This window comes from Balaenoptera ricei, chromosome 2 (assembly GCF_028023285.1).
Source record: "Balaenoptera ricei isolate mBalRic1 chromosome 2, mBalRic1.hap2, whole genome shotgun sequence".
NCBI classification, from domain to species: Eukaryota; Metazoa; Chordata; class Mammalia; order Artiodactyla; family Balaenopteridae; genus Balaenoptera; species Balaenoptera ricei.
In genome coordinates, this window is record NC_082640.1 from 14,199,083 (window position 1) to 14,217,588 (window position 18,506).

An 18,506-nucleotide genomic window follows, 5' to 3' on the forward strand; every position below is an offset into this window, starting at 1 on the left:
TCAAGATGGGTCAGGGGGCAAAAAAGGGTAGAAGGTCACTGCATTTTGATTATGGGTCAGTAGACAATATGGCATATACTCTGTGTCCCAAACTTCTGTTAAAAACAGGATTTTTAAATGCCTAAGAAGAGAAGGATGGGCCCTTTTGGAGACTTGCCCTGATTTGTTTGGATGAGACAAAAAAGAAAAATATTAAAGAAAATGTACTAAGTTATAATTTAAGTTGTTCCTTAATTTAGCCATTTCCTCCTCCTCCATTCTCATTTTCCCCTCCCCAAAAGCAGAGAACATGTGATATGACATAAATTTAGGTAAGGAACTGTTGACTCTCACACAAGATTTTATTGTCCTATATCCTCAATTAATTCAGCCATATAAGACTTTAAATTATTATTATTTTAGACTTTGTTATGTTGTAAGTATTATAGTTACTTTTGGCTAACAGTACAAGGGACTTCTTTTATTCTTCTAACCAGTATACTTACATTGTTGAGGCCTTTGTGATGTTCCTTAGTCTTTTCTGTCTGAATTCATTTTGAACAAAATGTGCCAGCAATCACTAAAACAAATGTATATGGTGAAGAGTTAGGTGATGGTGGTGGGATTGGGAGGGGGGTGATCCTCATTTAAATTATGTATGTATGGGTGAAGGCTGGGAAGGGAAAGGATTATTTTAATGCTCTTCAGTACTTTAATTATATGACATTGTAGTGTAGAAATGCAAAAGTACTCTTAGGTTTTCCTTCAGGTTTTCAAAAGAACTTTCCCCATTAGTAAACTACTTCTGCAAATTGCTATTGCATTTCCCAGCTAACCATTTAAAAGACTGTAAATGCCGTGTGCATTACTTTGCTCCAGAGGAAAGAGGTCAGACTGAATTGCAATGGTATTTAAACATAAAATACAGTGAAAATAAATCAAAATAGAACATTTGAAGATAAATGTAGCACATCAACACAGGATAAGTAAAGACAAATATGTTCATATCTTCATAGCCCATCACTTTAAAAACTGAAAGTGCTGATTTTTTACAATAAATGCAGAAGTAAGTGGACATTTATGTATTTCTGTCTGTATTTGCCACAGAGGATCTTCCTCTAGCAAGCAGCTTTGTTTTCAAAGCTAAAATACTTTTTATGAAAGTGTGTAGGTTATGCATTCCTCACTGACTAAATAATCGCATTTAATTAACAAACTCAATGCATATCATATATATGCCTGAATTCTCAGTTAAGTAATCCCCTGGACCCTCAGAGATGGATATACACATAAATGTTAATTTGGGCGTATCCACCCACATATGTATATGTGTTTGAGAAACAAAGAAGTTGATATATCTTTTCTTAAAAAAGAATTTGAATACAGTCCATCATCTGAATTGGGTTCATCTTTGATTGTAGAGGCGGCTAACATGGTCAACATATTTATCAAAGAAACCCCCTGGCTTTTGAAGAATAGTACTTTATACATCTGGATCTGCACATCCAGGCAAAGTAAGTAAATTATTGCATAACTTTAAGCATAATTGATAACAGACACCTTTAATTTTTCATCCCCATTCTTTTGGCCAGCTTTCACATTAATAATCTAAGCCATAAATGTTGGTAGCTATTGATCGAAATCCCCTGTGTGCATGCAAATCCATCTTAAAGTCCCCTGCCTTTCATGTGTGAGCGCTCAGGGGCCTCTGCTAGATCTTTTTATCGGGATCGACCCCCAATGTGCCTGGAGAAGACCCCGGATATACAACGTGTCCTGATGGCCACAAGAAAGCTGTCTGTCACATTCTGTGTGTGTGTGTGTGTGTGCGCGCGCGCGCTCACGCCTTCTCACACACACACACACACACACACACACACACACACCCCGATGGGGAAGTTAAAGGAACAAAAGAATGTATTAGACAAGAAGAAAGATGTGTAATAGGAGTAATAAAAATGTATAAGTGTGAAGGTACCTGAGTGCACATACAAAGATATTCACATAAATTGTATACATAGACCCAGTTCCCAAATCTTTTGGCCTTTATTTTTCTCCATTTGACCCAACAGATTGTAACTTTAGTTTAAAAAATACTATTCTGTTAGTTTTAAAAACCACCCATATTGCCAGTATTTTAAAGGTGGAAGGGGAGGAAGGAGAGGAAAAGGTGATTTTGAAATGGTTACTAAGTCATGTTGCCTTGTGCAGGAGGAATAGGAGTGTGAGTGTGTGTGTGTGTGTGTGTAAATCTAAATAGGAATCGAGAACAACTAGAACTACCTGGCCAAAAAAAAAAAAAAAAAATGTTCTAGCCAACCTTTTGTAATGTCTTCTCAGAGGCTTTTTTTGAGTTTACTATTTCTTGGCTGTTTGACTCTTTGGTGGAAATCTTAAAAGCTGGGGGAGGGGAATTGGACGGGGTGGGGTGGGAGGGAGAGGGCTGGCAGTATATAAGTGCATCAGGAGGAATTTTAAAACGACCTTATTGTCGCTGGCAGTAGATTCTGGTCATTATACTTTAAAAAAAACACCAGCATCTGCTTTTCCTGGAAACTTTGCTTTCTGCTTAAACCTTTAGCATTTTGCCTCCTGCGAAAGTGAAAGAGAAAAACGCGGTGTGATAGATCCAGATGCAAAAGAAAGCCAACTCGGTGGATGGTATTAGCTGTGACGAGGCATTGTTCATTGCTGCCTCTCGGTTACGTTTAAAGCCTGAAATATCACGAGATCCATTCAATGATCCTTCTCTCATTCAAGGGACAAAAATGTAATTTGCTGTAGCTCTGATTTCTTGGATGGAAATGCTAGCCTTAGATTTCAAAGGCAAGAACTAGACATCGCGGTTTGTACACACATTGATTAAGTTGAAGAGCGGCGATTACATCTGTGCTGAGTGCAACAGTAGTCCAGGGCTGACTTTTCAAATCCCAACCTCTGAGTTACAGACTCTCTTAAATAGGCTTCCTTAATTTCCGGATGCACTTCTTGAAATTCCCAATTCTCTTCAAAATTCCTGGGAAATTACAAGGAAGATGAGGGTGGGGGTGGGGAACTATGGCCGAGATTTCATTTCATGCAAACTACCTTTTTGTATGTCTGATTCCTCGGTTTTTAATCTCGCTCTCTCTCTCTCTCTCTCTTTGAGCCATACCTGCTTGTGCTAGCCAGACCAGAGCAGGGGAAGCTGGAACTTTTGAATGTGAAGGAAGAAATTATGGTACATTTTTTTTCTTGCAGGCTCAGAAATATCCGTTTATTCTTTTAACCACACGGATGTGTCTATTTTTGGAAGAACAAGGAAACATATAAATGCCTGAGTTGCATTTATGCTGTAGTTCCAAACACCGAACAGTTAAGAAGATTTTGTTGAATTTTGCAAAGCAGCCAACAAACCGCCTTGGGATCGTGGTAATGCGACTGGGAAGACCTTTGCTCTCATTTGGCAATATTTTGGATATCCTTGAAAATGACACCAAGATATACTTTAATTTGACTAAGAAGAGGTTAAACAATATTGATATTCATCCAAAGTGATTTTTTTTTAAGCAGATGCTTGGCTTTCATGGGAAAAAAAATGGGAGTTGTGGAAGATTCATTTAAACTACCAACCAAGAGCATCACAGACCACTGAAATAGTCTGCATCGTACATCAGCACTTTCTTTTCATCGTTATTACCTAAAACCTATGGAAGCACCTTGGGCGTTTTACATTTTCTTTTCTTTGCTACAGAAGCAATCTGCTCCATGGAATTCTGACCTGTCGTGAACAGGACCCTGGCTAAGGCTGTGCTGGGGACTCTAGGACCATCCCGCCTCCAATCCAGCCTGGTTAATTGTGAAAAGTGTACACATTTCTGGCTTATCTATGCTTTGTTATGGGTCTGACGTGAAACTACCTCCTCCCCACCCCACCCCCCAGCAGAGAACCAAAATCCAGTTGAATTGTTACAGTGTTTCGGAGCTGGAGCCTTGAACTGCTTCCTTGGTCAAATAACTTTGTTTCTGGTTGTAAAAAGGCATTTTGGGGGGGGGGGGGAAACAAGGAATATCGAGAGAAATTCAAAACGTAAGTCTGTACTGGGGTGGTTCACCGCGCGGATTTAACTTTGGAGCTCCCAGCCGGGCTCCTTTCCCCACTGCCATAAGGGAAATACCAGGCTATTCTGCACGTTTTCACTTAAGCTCCATTTTCCAAAGGACAAGGGGGTGGGGTATATGTATTTAGGCTTGATAATGTTTTAAAAATGCTTTTCTTTGAAATGATAATAGCTATAGCAGTAAAATGCAAATAAAGCAAAAATAGGCAATATTCCTTTAAAGGCGAATATACAGGGCTTTTTTTTTTTTTTAAAGCGTACACACACTGCTTCTGATGAAGTCTGTGAGTCAGCCTGTTTCTGAGCTCCGATAGTTTAATGGAAAGATTTATATACCGACTGTATTATTTACTTTGGGAGGGGAGGTGGCAGTATAAGGGTATGCTAATTAGTGGGAGATTTTGGGGGGAAGGGGTGGAATATCAATTTTTATTGCATCACCTGTCAGGAGTGTCCAATCAGCGCTGGCTTTAGGGGAATTAATTGATGAAGGTGTCTCCGGACGAGCTCACTTCACTCTGTCATTTTATTTGTAGCTAAAGCAGCGGCGGGAATAGCAGCTGCATTTCTTTTCTCTTTCTCCCTTCACATTCCATTATCATAGTGCTCCAATGGAGAAGGAAGGAATAGAGGGGCCCAGGTACTGATCTGCATCGGGGACTTAGACCAACACACTGGCAGATCAGAAACCGGATGGTTTTTTCCCTCTTTTTTAAAAAAACGAAAACCAAAAAAAAAGCAAGAATCAAGTCAGTGTAATTTCATAGTTTTCCCCCCCCCCCCAATAATTTCGCCTAGAGTTTGGCACTCCCTTCGCCGGGAATAACAGTCTTTGTTATTTTATTAGCAGGATGCCTTGAGACACACGCAGCATCTGGTGGAGGATTAACATACATACATGTGTATGTATGCGTCACGTATATATTTACTGCAAATGGTGGGGATCGTTTAGTGCCCGAGATGGGAGACCTGAAGTCAGGTTTTGAAGAGGTGGATGGCGTGAGGCTCGGCTACCTCATCATTAAAGGAAAGCAAATGTTTGCCCTCTCCCAAGTCTTCACGGATCTGCTGAAAAACATCCCGAGGACGACCGTGCACAAGCGCATGGATCATCTGAAAGTGAAAAAGCACCACTGCGATCTGGAGGAGTTGCGGAAACTCAAGGCAATCAACAGCATCGCCTTCCACGCCGCCAAATGCACTCTCATCTCCCGGGAAGACGTGGAAGCGCTCTACACCTCCTGCAAAACCGAGCGCGTCCTCAAGACCAAGCGCAGGAGGGTCGGCCGGGCCCTGGCCACAAAGGCGCCGCCGCCAGAGCGCGCCGCCGCGGCCGCCGCCGCCGCCAGCCCCCGCCCGGGTTTTTGGAAGGACAAGCACCAACTTTGGCGGGGCCTGAGCGGAGCCGCGCGGCCCCTGCCAATCAGCGCGCAGTCCCCGCGCCCGGGCGCCGCCGTCGTGCGCCCAGCCGCCCATCTACCTCAGATTTTTAGCAAATACCCGGGCTCGCACTACCCGGAAATCGTGCGCTCGCCTTGCAAACCCCCTCTAAACTATGAAACTGCCCCGCTCCAGGGAAACTACGTCGCTTTCCACTCGGACCCTGCTTATTTTCGGAGCCTGCTGTGCAGCAAGCACCCGGCTGCCGCCGCCGCCGCCGCCGCCGCCGCCGCCGCCGCGGCCGCCGCGGCCGCCGCCGCCGCCTACTACCAGGCGTCGGCGGCCGGGCCCCAACCCAAGGCGGCGGCGAGCGCCGGAGGCCCCGTGAGCCTGACCTACCGGTGCAAGCGCAAGCGCGGGGGCGCCAAGGACTGCCTGCTGGAACCCCACGCCGGCGCCCGCCGCCTGCTTCTGCTGCCCAGGTCCTACAAAGCCAAGGCGGCGGCCGCGGCGGCGGCGGCGGCGGCGGCGGCCGCCGGGGCCACTTGCCTGGAGAGGTTTCATCTGGTTAACAGCTTCTGCCCGCCTCCCCACCACCACCATCACCACCACCACCATCACCACCACCACCATCACCACCACCACCACAGGGCCCAGCAGCCGCAGCCGAATCACCACCCCCCTCATCACCACCGGCCGCAGCCCCATCTGGGCAGCTTTCCCGAGAGTTGCAGCAGCGACTCCGAGTCCAGCTCCTACTCGGACCATGCAGCCAACGACTCAGATTTTGGCTCCAGTTTGTCTAGCTCCAGCAACTCTGTGTCCTCGGAGGAAGAGGAGGAGGAGGGAGAGGAGGAGGAGGAGGAGGAAGAGGAGGAGGACGAGGAGGAGGGGGGCAGTGGGGCCTCGGATTCCAGTGAAGTCAGCTCGGAGGAGGAGGACTCGTCCACGGAGTCGGACTCCAGCTCCGGCTCCAGCCAAGTGTCAGTGCAGAGCATCCGTTTCAGGCGCACCAGCTTCTGCAAGCCTCCCAGCGTGCAGGCGCAGGCCAACTTCTTGTACCATCTGGCCTCCGCCGCCGCTGCAACCAAACCCGCTGCTTTCGAGGATGCCGGCAGACTTCCCGACCTCAAGAGTAGTGTCAAAGCGGAGTCGCCCGAGGAGTGGAATCTGCAGAGCTGGGCCCCCAAAGCGTCTCCGGTGTACTGCCCGGCCAGCCTGGGGAGTTGTTTCGCAGAGATAAGGAACGATAGGGTATCTGAGATTACATTCCCACACTCTGAAATTTCCAGTACTGTAAAGAGAACTGAGCTGACAATTAACTGCCTGGCGGAGGGGGCCTCTTCACCTAGCCCAAAGACAAACAATGCATTTCCACAACAAAGAATACTCCGAGAGGCTAGGAAATGCCTACAAGCAACTCCTACTACATACTGTGCAGATAACAACACAATTGCTGCTAGGTTCTTAAGTAATGATTCTTCAGGAGTGGCAGCAAATTCAGAAAAAGATTCCAAAATCCCTCATTGCACTGAATTTGCTACGGATTTGCCCTCTTCGCCAACTGATCCCGAGGTGGATGCAGCAGCAGCAGCAACTAAAGCCGAGAATCCCTGCACTGACACAGGCGACAAGACATTGCCATTTCTGCACAATATTAAAATCAAAGTAGAAGACAGTAGTGCTAATGAAGAATATGAACCTGACCTTATTACAAATAAGCTAAAGTGCGAGTGCAATGATACAAAGGGTGAGTTTTACAGTGTGACTGAAAGTAAAGAGGAGGACGCCTTGTTAACCACAGCCAAGGAAGGTTTTGCATGCCCTGAAAAAGAAACTCCTTCCTTAAATCCACTGGCTCAGAGTCAGGGCCTTTCATGCACTTTAGGTTCTCCAAAACCTGAGGATGGGGAATATAAATTTGGTGCCAGGGTGAGAAAAAATTACCGGACACTAGTACTGGGAAAGCGACCTGTACTTCAGACACCTCCAGTCAAACCAAATCTGAAATCAGCTAGAAGTCCTCGTCCTACAGGTAAAACTGAGACACATGAAGGAACACTGGATGATTTTACAGTTATAAACAGACGCAAAAAGGTAGCCAGCAATGTAGCATCAGCAGTGAAAAGGCCATTTAATTTCATGGCAAATTTTCCTTGTCCACCATCACTCATTATTGGGAAGGATGGGGATTTGTGGCCAGCATATTCCTTAAACACCACTAAGGATTCCCAACCTCCTCACAAGGCCCATCCTATATGGAAATGGCAGCTGGGCGGTTCTGCAATACCTCTTCCACCTAGTCACAAATTCAGGAAATTTAATTCATAAAAGCGTTTTGGAAGATATTTTCTTGAACCATATTCCCTTCCTTTTGTTGTAAACTGCACAGGATGCTTTGTACAAGTCCATTAATGTGTTACACCCCTTTTGGAGTCCTGGTTTATCGCATTTTGAAGACAGAAATCGGATTACTTTTTTTTCCATTGCGGGGTTTTTTTTTTTTTTTTTTTGGAGTAGGGTGGGGGCGGGGTGGGAGAAGGGTTGGTTTACATTCCACAGACTATACTTCAGGCTAAAGACTCAAGTAAAACTCAGTTATTACGGTAGAGCTGGAACACTTTACTGTTTCAATGCTAATAATGCACCTGGTACCTCAATTCAACTGCTACAAATAAATGTCAAAAGGTTGAATAATAAATATTACAATGAGCCATTAAGTTTATGCACTAGATTTCAGACCTGAAAGTGTAACTGTTAATTCAGTGAAAGTTTGTTAGGTTACATGGTTACACAGTGAGGTAGCAAGAAAGCCCAAAGTGTTCTCTACTGGAGGTCTTGTTTGTGGGGTATCTTTTTCTCCCCTCATTTCCTCTCCAAGAGTCGTTGCACTTATTATTATTATTTTTTTTGAGTGGAAATATTGGGGAGTCCTGATTGAATGCTGGTAAAAGCTGCCTCTTATATACTGAGTAAAGTAAATATAATATTGTCTTTTCTTTTTTCTTTTTTTTTTTTTGTAAAGGGTGTGATTTTACTTTTACGGGCACTCCTTGCGATTGGAAAAGTCCTTTTTTGTGTTCTCACCCAAAATTTTAAATTAGGTGACTCTTACTACTGTCCTGCTTACCTTGTGGTCTGAACATGACTCCTCAAACTTGCAAAACAATGAAAATATTTCTCTTAATAGCGGAATATGTTATGGTCTGACTCTTTATAGTGACAAAGCAGTAAAAGTGACCGAGAAAAGTAAAATGGGTCAGAAGTATAAGAATACCCCAAATGAAAAATAACAGTTAGTTCAGGGCTTTTTGGTACCAGAACTCAGGCACTTGGATTTTATTACCTTTTACTTTCTCTGCATCTCTCTAAACTTCTATTTTCAGACCATCCTGTGTATAGAGCAGGAGAGTTTCTACTGCAAGTGACAATCAGAGGTGATTATCTATATTTGCACTTAAAATCAAAGTAGTTCAACATGCAAATGGTTAGGGTCTAGCCCTTGGTAAGGGCCATGCTGGTGTACTATGTTGTGATGATGAAAGCAGTAAATCAAAATTATGGAAATTTGCACTGTTGAAAAGCATGCTTTAGCTTTATTTTCAATTAAAAACACTGTTTAAAATTCCTGGTTCCATACATTTCTACTTATTCCAGATTGGAGAACAGTTAACAGGAATGAATGGTTTTGTTGACATTTTCACTTGTAATGTTTTTGCCTGAAAGAAATGCATTTATTGGGTGTAATGTTTTGTTGTAACACCATGTGATGAGGCCAGTCAGGTTCTGTGCAAAACACTGGTGGATTTCTTCCTAAATAACAACAAAACTTTACACACTTGTTACAAATCAAGTGCAAAAAGTTTCAGGTTTAAGAAAGTGAAGCAGAGATCACTTGCTATTTTGATGAAAGTTAAACCTAATAATTTTGGGTCCACCTCCCCTAGTCTGACAAATTATATATCTCAGATCTTTGCCATCTTAAACCTAAGAAGTTGCATATATAGATCATAAATCAGAAAACAAAACAAAACATCAATGAAATGTTTACTGTGTGAATTTAAGTCACTAGTTCTCATGGAAATTCAGTTTTTTTTTCTTAACCTTTTAATTCCTATTCCCTTTGAAATTTTCCTTTTGTCTATAAATGTTTCAGATAGATCTGGATGGTCTCAGCCCTAATTGCTGTATATGCTCTGTGGTTTTACTCTTATTGTAAAGGACAGAGTCTGAGAGTACCTGCATCCAAATACATTTGGATGGAGTAAACAGATGCTTTGAACTGCCTCCCTTCCTTTCCTTCTTGAATGTTGCCAGATGTAGGTTCAATGGATTTTTTTTTTATTGGGATGATAGATATGGTCAAAGCAAAAATTGCGGGATGTTATCCTTGAATTCATGTTTGTGTAATTTCAAAGACCAGTACAAGTTACAGTTAAAGCTCCAGAAAACTGAACCATTGGCTTCTCAGTCAGTTCTTTCCTCTTTGGAAGGCAATACAGAATTTGGGTGCAGTGAGTTGTCCTGTAAAATCAATCTGTAAAAAGTGTGACATACACACACTGGAAGTCTGTAATTTCTACTCTTTAATTACTGCTAAATCAAGGAAGTTCAAAGTATGACTACTACATTTAGACTAGTACTTTTCTTGTTGGCTATGGAATCATTGTGCCTAAATTATAAATTGAGAATATATTTGAAGCTTACAGATCTTGGGTGTGGGAGGACTGCGAGATGGAATAAGCACAATTTAAAACAAATATACCCTATGGAATTTCTGACATAAAATATTGGCCTCCAGCTTTGACACTTGGTCTCCAGCCCTCAGAGAATCAATAGTTTCAGTTTATAGCAACTGGAGAATGAGCAGCATGGAGGCCGAGGCATTCCAGAGTGATACCATCAAAAGGAAAGAAATGAAATAGTCAACACAAATTTCACCCCACAGTATTACCACAAGCCAGCCAACCAGAGCAAAACCTGAGTTGGGGCTTCTGTTAGGAAAGTGTACCAAATGGTATACAGTAACTTGTAAATTCAAGGTATTCTTTCAATTTCTGGGAGCCCCTTAGCTGTTTTCCCATTCTGCTGTATTCTTAGTACAGTTTACTTCATTTTGGTTGGTTTATGATTAATGACAGTATCTAGATTTTCTAAGATGCTATAAATGTCCCATTTGTTCAAAAAGTTAAGCCTTATTGAGAGAAAAACAAAAGTTACCTCCATTGATAGATCGCATTTTTACATTTAAATGTTTTCAGGTGAGAGAATTTTTTTAAAAAAGGCACACTATATGGTTCCAGGGTCACCGATTCCTGTGTCTAAAGCTCAACACTTATAGGTGTAAGAAAAATGCAGGAAAGGGCTCTTTTTCTGACTTTTTTGTGGAAACAAGTTATTTTTGGTCTCCTGTAAAAGTAGTTTCCTGATAAGACTGTGAAATGAAGATTTAATTATTTTTTTAAGAGATGTGTGTAGTCTGTCTTCCACAGTCAGGTTATCTGCCTTTTTTAGCAAATGCAGCGTGCTCTTTCTCAACTATTTACTTTTTAAAGTGGGTATTCTTTTGTACTGGCTTACTTGATTACAGTGGAGTATACTCAATAATGGTTGTTTATTTTAAAATCAACAACAAGGAGCCACCACTAAACAGCAATAACATAAACTAGATGGGCTGGTGTTTGGACTTTTATCTTATCCATGTCTGGGTGACTTTCAATGGTCTAGAAATTCCTCAAAGTTCCAGTCACTAGAATTGGAAGTTTCTGCTGATATGAGAATGCTAGTTTTGTGTGCATGCAGGGAGAGATGTAGACTAATTCCTCAAAAGCATTTTTTTTTCTTTCAAAGGAAACAAAAATCCTCTATGGTAAAACAAAAACAAAAACACAACCATTAAAAAAATAATAAAGTATTAGCATCTACAAAAGACAGAAAATGTGGTGAGTTTTGCTTCACCTTGAAAATACTTCCTGCTGAAAAGAATGTGAAAAAGGGAGCTCCTAGAGCCAAACTGGCGTGGCGTGGGGAGCAGGGATTTAAAGGCTCCCCCATCAACTAACCTCAGGAAACTGGCAAGGAGGAGCAGGGCTTCCACCTTAGGGAGTCCTCCGGGTCACCCGGGCCTTCGCCACGATTTTCCCCTTCCCTGTAAGGAAGCGCTATTTTTAATGCTAGCTTTGGTTTTGGTTTGCTCCCGAGGCCAGAGGGCATTTTGCAAACTAGCCTGGGGGGTGGGGACGTAGGGCAGATCTAGGAGGTGGGGGAGGGCTGCATCTTACCTGTTTGGCCCTCTTTTGCTGGAAAAAAAAGGAGGGGGGGGGCAGCTATCATTCTTTGCCCATGCCCTAGGCCCCCTCTCCTCTCTCGCTCCTTTTCAAACTGTGGCGGCCTCACAAGCTCCTACTTTAAAAGGCCTGAGATGTTTTGCATGAGGCCCTCACAATAGGGGTTGAGGGAATTGACAGTTTCAAAAACAAGGCGTTCAGTCCTTTCCAGCTGCCGGGCCCGCTCTCTCGCACCAACTCCTCGTCCCTCTCTGCTGGGGGCGTCCTCGGGAGCGGGCCGCCTCCCCCGCCCCGCCAGCCCGCGTTCCGGCCGCCCCACCCCGCCCCCAGGCTGTGTTTGTAAACAGGGGTCAGTGTCCAGGGGCTGCTGGCGCGGGGTTGGGGACTGGCAGGCTTTGGGGGGGGAAGGCAGGGGACAGCCGAGCAGGCTGAAGGCCGGCCCCGGAGCCGAGGGGGCGTCAGGGTCCCTTTCTCCCCCGCCTGCTCCGGCCACCGCGCTGGCCCAGGGCAGCTCCCGGCTCTCTGGCCTGGGCCACTGCCACCACCAGAAAGATGTGCAAATGCCGCCATTTTGCACGGTGGCAAACAAATTTCTTTGTGACTTCTTTTCCCGCCCAGCTCTTGCTCTCCTCGGAATGAACCAACCCGCTCCCCGGGCGGAAAGGCCCGTACCCCCGTGCGCACGGCCCCCAGCGCCTTTCGTGCGGCCTCACTGCCCGGCGACCTCGTGGCCGGGCCTACCCGGAGCAGGGCAGGGGCGCCGGGGCGCGCGGCCGGCCTGGCCTTCTCCCCGGGGCCGGCCCTCGGGGGCTGGACCGCCTTCCGTCCCTTGGCGCTCCTTTTGTGTGGCCCGGAGTCATCTCCCACCCCCGCGCACGCACACGCCGCCTGGCCATTTCTCACCTTCTCGCCCAGGCCTGAGCTCTCTTCCCCAGGCAAATGGGGCCCAACTTTTCGCCTTGGGCGGAGGGCTGGCCAGTGCCTCCAACTGCGTTTGCGGAACGCAAGTGGCAAAGGGATGGGGCTTCACTCTGGGGCTGCCGGCGGGGCTGCGAACGCCCCCTGGGAAGTGGCCCAAGAGCCCAGACCGGGAGTCGGGGGAGGGCGCGGGCGCGCCGGCGAGGCCCGGCGGAACCCCCCAAGTCGGGGAAACGCGATGCGGCCAGGCCTACTTCCTTTGGCGCCGTGGTTCCTGTCCCTTGGAACCGCTCAGTGCATCTGAAAGTGGAATGATGACCTGGAAACGGGAAACGTGAGACAGTGACCTGGAAAGCCAGCCTGGGTTGGGGAGGTTGGAGCGCAGCAATGCAAACAAAGCTGCTTCGAGAGGAAGAGGGGAAACAGAGGTGCACCGCAGACAGGTCACAGGAAAGTGCAACAAGCTTGTTTTCCCGGGTGTTTAAGATGCAGTCCCAGTTGTAAAGTGTGTGAAATTACGCACTGGTCTCTAAAGAGTGCCTAATTTATAGTAAATAGCAAGGTCTTTGTAAATGGCTTTATTATGTTGTTTCTTGTTAATTGTTGAGAAAATCCCCATTGTTGAGTGTGAAAGGCTTTATGAGCTAACCTGGTCCTGGCGCAATCAGAGGGCAGTAAATGGCCGCTCGGCCTCCGAGGCCCAGGGCGGAAGCTGACTCCGGCCGGGAGCGCCACGGCGACCCCCGGAGAAGCTGCGGGACCTGGGAAGAAAGTGGCGAGGGGGTCCGGGCTTTCGTGGATGAGAAGGCGTGTTTTGAACTCGCGAGCCCACGAGAGCAGCTTGCTGAGTGCTGCGAGGAGAACCGGGCGGGCCAGGGCGACCCAGGCGGCGAGGCCGCGGACGGGCGCAGGAGACCCGGCGCCCCTCTCCGGTCACAGCCTGGACCGCAGGCCGCCGGCCCCGGACGCGGGCTCGAGCCGCGCTGCGTGGGGGGGGTGGGGGAGTGGAACTGGTTCTTGGGCTTTGTCTCCAGTTCTCCGGCCGCGTGGAGCGCGGGATCGGGCCGGTTCGGCCACGCCTGCCGAACGCCCAAAAATGCAGGGCCGGGGACTGGAGAGGCTACAGGCAGAGAGGTCCCTGAAGGAGGGCTCCAGACCCCTGCCTGTGCCTGCTCGTCTTTTGTTTAAAGCTTTCTTTCTCCTTTTCTCTCTCCCTCTTTCTCCCTTTCTCTGTCACGCGCGATCTCTCTCTCTCTCTCTCTCCTTTTCTCCCTCTCCGTCTCCTTTAGGAACCTGAAATGGACACAGAAGACAAGAGAAATAAGAGGAACCGTTTTTGGTTTTGTGCGTGTGTGTTTTTAAACAAGGGAAAGGATTTCTTCTTTCTTCTAAGATAAGATATTCCCATCTCCTTTTCCCATCTCCTCCAGTTCTCTTTCCAGCCAGTTGGGACCCGGGAAGGGTATGGGCTACCCTATAAGGCGCTGGGTTCATTTGATTAACTTGGAGGGGAAGACCCCGCCGGGCCCTGCAGGCCTGGAGTGGGCGGGCGGAGAGCGCCTCCCTGGGCTCGGCCCCGCGGCCTTTCCAGGACTTAAGACCCGGTGGGTCGGGGGGAAAAGCAGCAGCAGCCTCTCCGCAGCCTCTGAGCTCTGACCGTGCAGCTCGAGGGAAGGGAATTTCTTCGAGAGAGCCGGCACTGGGGGTTGGAAAACCCTGGGTTAGGTGGACGTAAGGGCTTGGACGTTAGCGAATGCAAATCACAAGGAAATGTTAATTCCAGTCAGAAAAACCTATATTCAGCTATCTTCCTTCCCTTCTAAGATGGCCCTCTGCTTGCGCACTCGCGCTCTCTCACCAAATTAGCTATTACGCGAAATCCCCTTGGGTTTAAAGCACTTGTTTCGCGGATTCGCGTACAACCCATATTAACTATGCACTTTCTGCTATTCCTCTTGTGACTGGCCCTGCCTCTTCCTTCTTTGCGGAGAGTATGATGAATTTTAGCCCAATCGATGCGTGCAAATACTGGGATAACACAGCCCGTACTCCTGCGATGGAGGCTGTTTTCAAAATTGAGTTTAGGGATCAATATTAAGTCGAAATGCTCCAAATTGCACGAATTCACCAAATTCAAGCCTTGGGCTCCCAAGCCCCTTTCCTGATTAACGCACTCGTGGGCCGTTAACTGCGGTTCCACCGTTCCTGCTTCTCAAAACAGTTTGTTTTCATCATGTGTCTTTGGCTTTCCCTGAAGATCACTCCAGTTTGTTTAGAAAAACAGGATCCCAAAACGTGTGGAGTTAAACCTCCGTCAATGGCTTCCATGGGGGAACTGCTGACTGCCATTTCTTTTCTTTCTCTACCTAGAACCTAACAGCAGCACCTAAGATTGCCAGAGTGGGTGCTCACAAAACGTTTGCCAGGTTGAATAAATGTTTCACTGGTCAGGGAGCGGCCCTGTCCTGGGCCACTACTTGACTCCCACGACTTCTTCCCCCAGAGCCGAGCTATTGGGGCTGTAGCACAGCAAGCTCCCTATTCTTTGGTGGCTGCAGCCAAGGCTTCAGGACAGACTGGTGCCTAACTGGGGGAAGGGCACTGGTTGTCCCCTTGCAGGGGACGTTAAGGCCAGAGAGGTGGAGGGAGAGAGGTTTCAAAAGGGAATTAGGAGAGCCTGCTGCCTGCAGATGTGTGTGTGTGTGTGTGTGTGTGTGTGTGTGTGTCCATGTAGTCTGAAAAGAACAGCTACAAGGGAAACAGGCCAAGTACCTGAGATGCTAGGGTATTCCCGATTCCTTAGCTCCTGCTACCTGGATCTTCCTTCAGTTGAGAGGACTGGAGCAAGACAGGAAGAGGTGGAAAGAAAGTGGCAGGCAGCCTAGAGGCTCTCCAGTAAGATCCAGTTATTCATCGAATCAGTGCCATCAGTATGTTTGTGTTTGACCCTCTTGGATGGAAGAGGCTTAGCAGTCAATACACTTAGGCCCTAAAATGTCGCCAGTCTAGTGCAGAACAACTGCTCATGGGTCTGCAAGGCCCTCCACAGCCAGGATGCTCAGAAGGAAGGGAGGGAAACAGAGGGGAAACCAGCTGAGTGGCTGCCTGCCCTCTTCCCCAAGCCATCAACACAAACAGACAAACAAACTCAATTTTCCTGGAGTCTGGGCTGTTGGGCAAGCACATGTGGGGCATGGAAGGGTTGGAATATAATTCCCATTGTTAGTGCTTGCCCTCTTTAAGATCAGTTTAAGTTAGCTCCGGGAACAACACAATACTTATGATAAGTGATGAGCAGTAGCAAGGAAAAGCAGTAGGGAAGAGAGAGACTGCACCAAGCTTAGGCAGAAGCCCTCCCTCCTTCCTGTGAAAGTTAGACATGATGCAAATATGTAAGGGATCTTGAGGCTACAACTTGGTCAGGAGGCAAGAGTTTCAGTCTGAAATGACTGGAAAGGACCTAAATTCTTGGATCTCCCAGGAATAAAGGCACATTTTACGTTCATTCTCCCTTGCGTTTCTCTAGATTTCTCTTTTTCCCTCCCTTTCAAAATGAATACCCTCATTGTCAGTGGTGCAAATGTGCAAGATTTGTTTTCTTCCTCTACATTGAATCCAAATGTGCAAACCAGGGGATGGTTAAGCTTTCAAATGCCTGGTTATTAGATCCACTCAAAGTAAAAACCTGCATGCTATAGTAGAAATTGCCATAGCCAGTTTTTTTTTTCTTCTTCCTTTATCATCACTTTTTTATCTTCTACCTTCTCAGCTTGTCCTCTTCTTCCCCTCCCCCTACCTAACACTGCACCCAAGAGGAGACTTCATGGGGGAATACCAACAGTTAGCAACATTTTCTCCAGAGGTGGAAAGAGGGTAAAATCTGGACTTAAAGCAATGCTGATAGAGGCGGCGTGGGAGCCTGTGGTGACCCTGAGCTTCCTTGCTGGGGTGAGGGGCCAGAGCTTCCCAGCCTCTTGTCCTGCATGTGCTGAGCTATTCCGGTTAGGCTATAAAAAACAGTGTGGAGGAGGGTTCAACTCCATAAACACCCAGCTATGGTTCTAACATGGAGTACATTGCCAGATGCAAATGCAAAGAGATACTTTTAATTTTGTTCCAAGTGTTATACATCATGTGGCAAAGTGGTCTTCAGAAAGCCAAATTTGATTTTTATCTGTTATAATAAAGACTTTTAAAAAGCGACCTTAAAAATATATGATTGAGAATTAAAAGGGTGTATGTCACTAATACCAGAGTGTTTCTCATCTGAGTTTAAAAGGAGAGGTGAAAAAAAAAAGAGAGGTGGTACTTTTCCACCCCTCCTAAATAAGGAAAAATTTTAAGTAGAAGAGCTTGGTTAACATGTGAATTGTTCAATTGCTTTGCTGCTCATACAATTCCAGGAAAATAAAAATATTTTAATCCTTGTTTTTTAAAATCTTTTTACATCTTATGTTTTGTAAATTCGGGAATCAGTCATACACGCCTGCCATCTTCTTTAGAAAAATGACCTAAGAAACATCTGCTTTCCCTGAAATATCAACATTTCCTATTATATTATACATTTTGGTCTGTGGTTTGTAGTTTAACAGTACCATTGAATAGGAGAAAAACAGAACTTAGTTTGTATAATTTAAATGGGAGGAAAAGATACCTTATTATATAGACTTAGGGAGGTTGCCAAGGGCTTCTAAAATCTTGTTCTTTGTATCAATCTCTAGCTGATTTATCTGAATAGGATCCAATCCTACATAACATGTGGGCTACATATAATATTCTGACACAATAGAAGGATTTCTAGAGGAATTGGAAGCATCCCGATGGTGGATTTCCTATCTCTTCCTGTTTTGAAACATTACTTTAGTGTATACTCCAAGGTTGATTTTAAATATGGTCTTCTTCAAAAAAAAGAGTGCAAAAATGATTATTAAGAGAAAGGAAAGCAGGAAATCTTTTATAAATACTGTTAGGACCATTGATCCCAGTTACCTGCTATAATGTGAATGGAATCATTATGGCTGTTCCATTGACACTGTTTCTTCATTCAGGATCCTGGCCAAAGGAATAGCATGTCGATGTGTAAAATTCTAGCCAAAGATAAGCCATTACAATGGAAATCGCGATGTGCAAAGTCTCATTGAAGCCTATGAAATTGAGTGTAATATCCATACCGCATTCTCATCTGCTTGCCCCAGGATTTAGTATGCGGCTCTGCATTGAAATGAGATTATGCATATAAAATGCCAATATAGAATACAATGCCCAATAAAACATTAGAAAAGCAACTTACAGCCCACATACATGGGCTTTACTTAAATTGGAACTTCATGTGCAAAGTAAACCATAGCGCCATCAGAACACTAAATCTACACAATGTCCTCACTCTGGTTTTTCCTGCTGCTTTCTGCATGATTCCCCCCCACCCCCTCCTATCCAAACACAATTCTTTTAAGGGCACTCTTCAAATCATCTAACAATTCCCAAAGGATATTCCAGGAGTCTCTTAAAGTGTCTTTCTAAATTAAAAGGCCCCGAACAATTTAAGTGCATTTTTGAACCAAAAATATCAGAAAGTATTTGGACTTGCAAACCTATGGGGGTGTGTGTAAAAAAGAAGAAAGGGGCCAAAGAGAAACCGGCCCCACAGTGGATTACAAGGTTATGGGACAGGTCACTAGGAAAGGGAAATAAAACCGAACGTTAGGTTGGGCTTGTAAATTATGCACCTTTCAGGGAAAGCGGTTTTAAGGTCTCTTCAGTCAAGGGTTTTTTTTCCCATCCATTTTGCTATTAATTCTTAACTCTTGGTAGGCAGCTCTTTAATGAGGTTGTTTGTGGCAGG

The 18,506-nt window shown here is 45.6% G+C and overlaps 1 protein-coding gene across 1 annotated transcript; it reads left to right on the forward strand.

Moving 5' to 3' along the window:
• Positions 1 to 4,806: 4,806 nt before the first annotated feature.
• SKIDA1 (SKI/DACH domain containing 1) lies at positions 4,807 to 7,923 on the forward strand. Its single transcript, XM_059915304.1, has 2 exons — positions 4,807 to 4,828; positions 4,927 to 7,923. Exon 2 carries the CDS (start codon positions 5,040 to 5,042, stop codon positions 7,788 to 7,790), a length of 2,751 nt encoding a protein of 916 aa, XP_059771287.1. The 5' UTR covers positions 4,807 to 4,828; positions 4,927 to 5,039; the 3' UTR covers positions 7,791 to 7,923.
• Positions 7,924 to 18,506: the final 10,583 nt, after the last annotated feature.

What these genes read in the sequence shown, in the direction of transcription:
- SKIDA1 (XM_059915304.1), top strand. Translation starts at nt 5,040, where the DNA reads ATGGGAGACCTGAAGTCAGGTTTTGAAGAGGTGGATGGCGTGAGGCTC.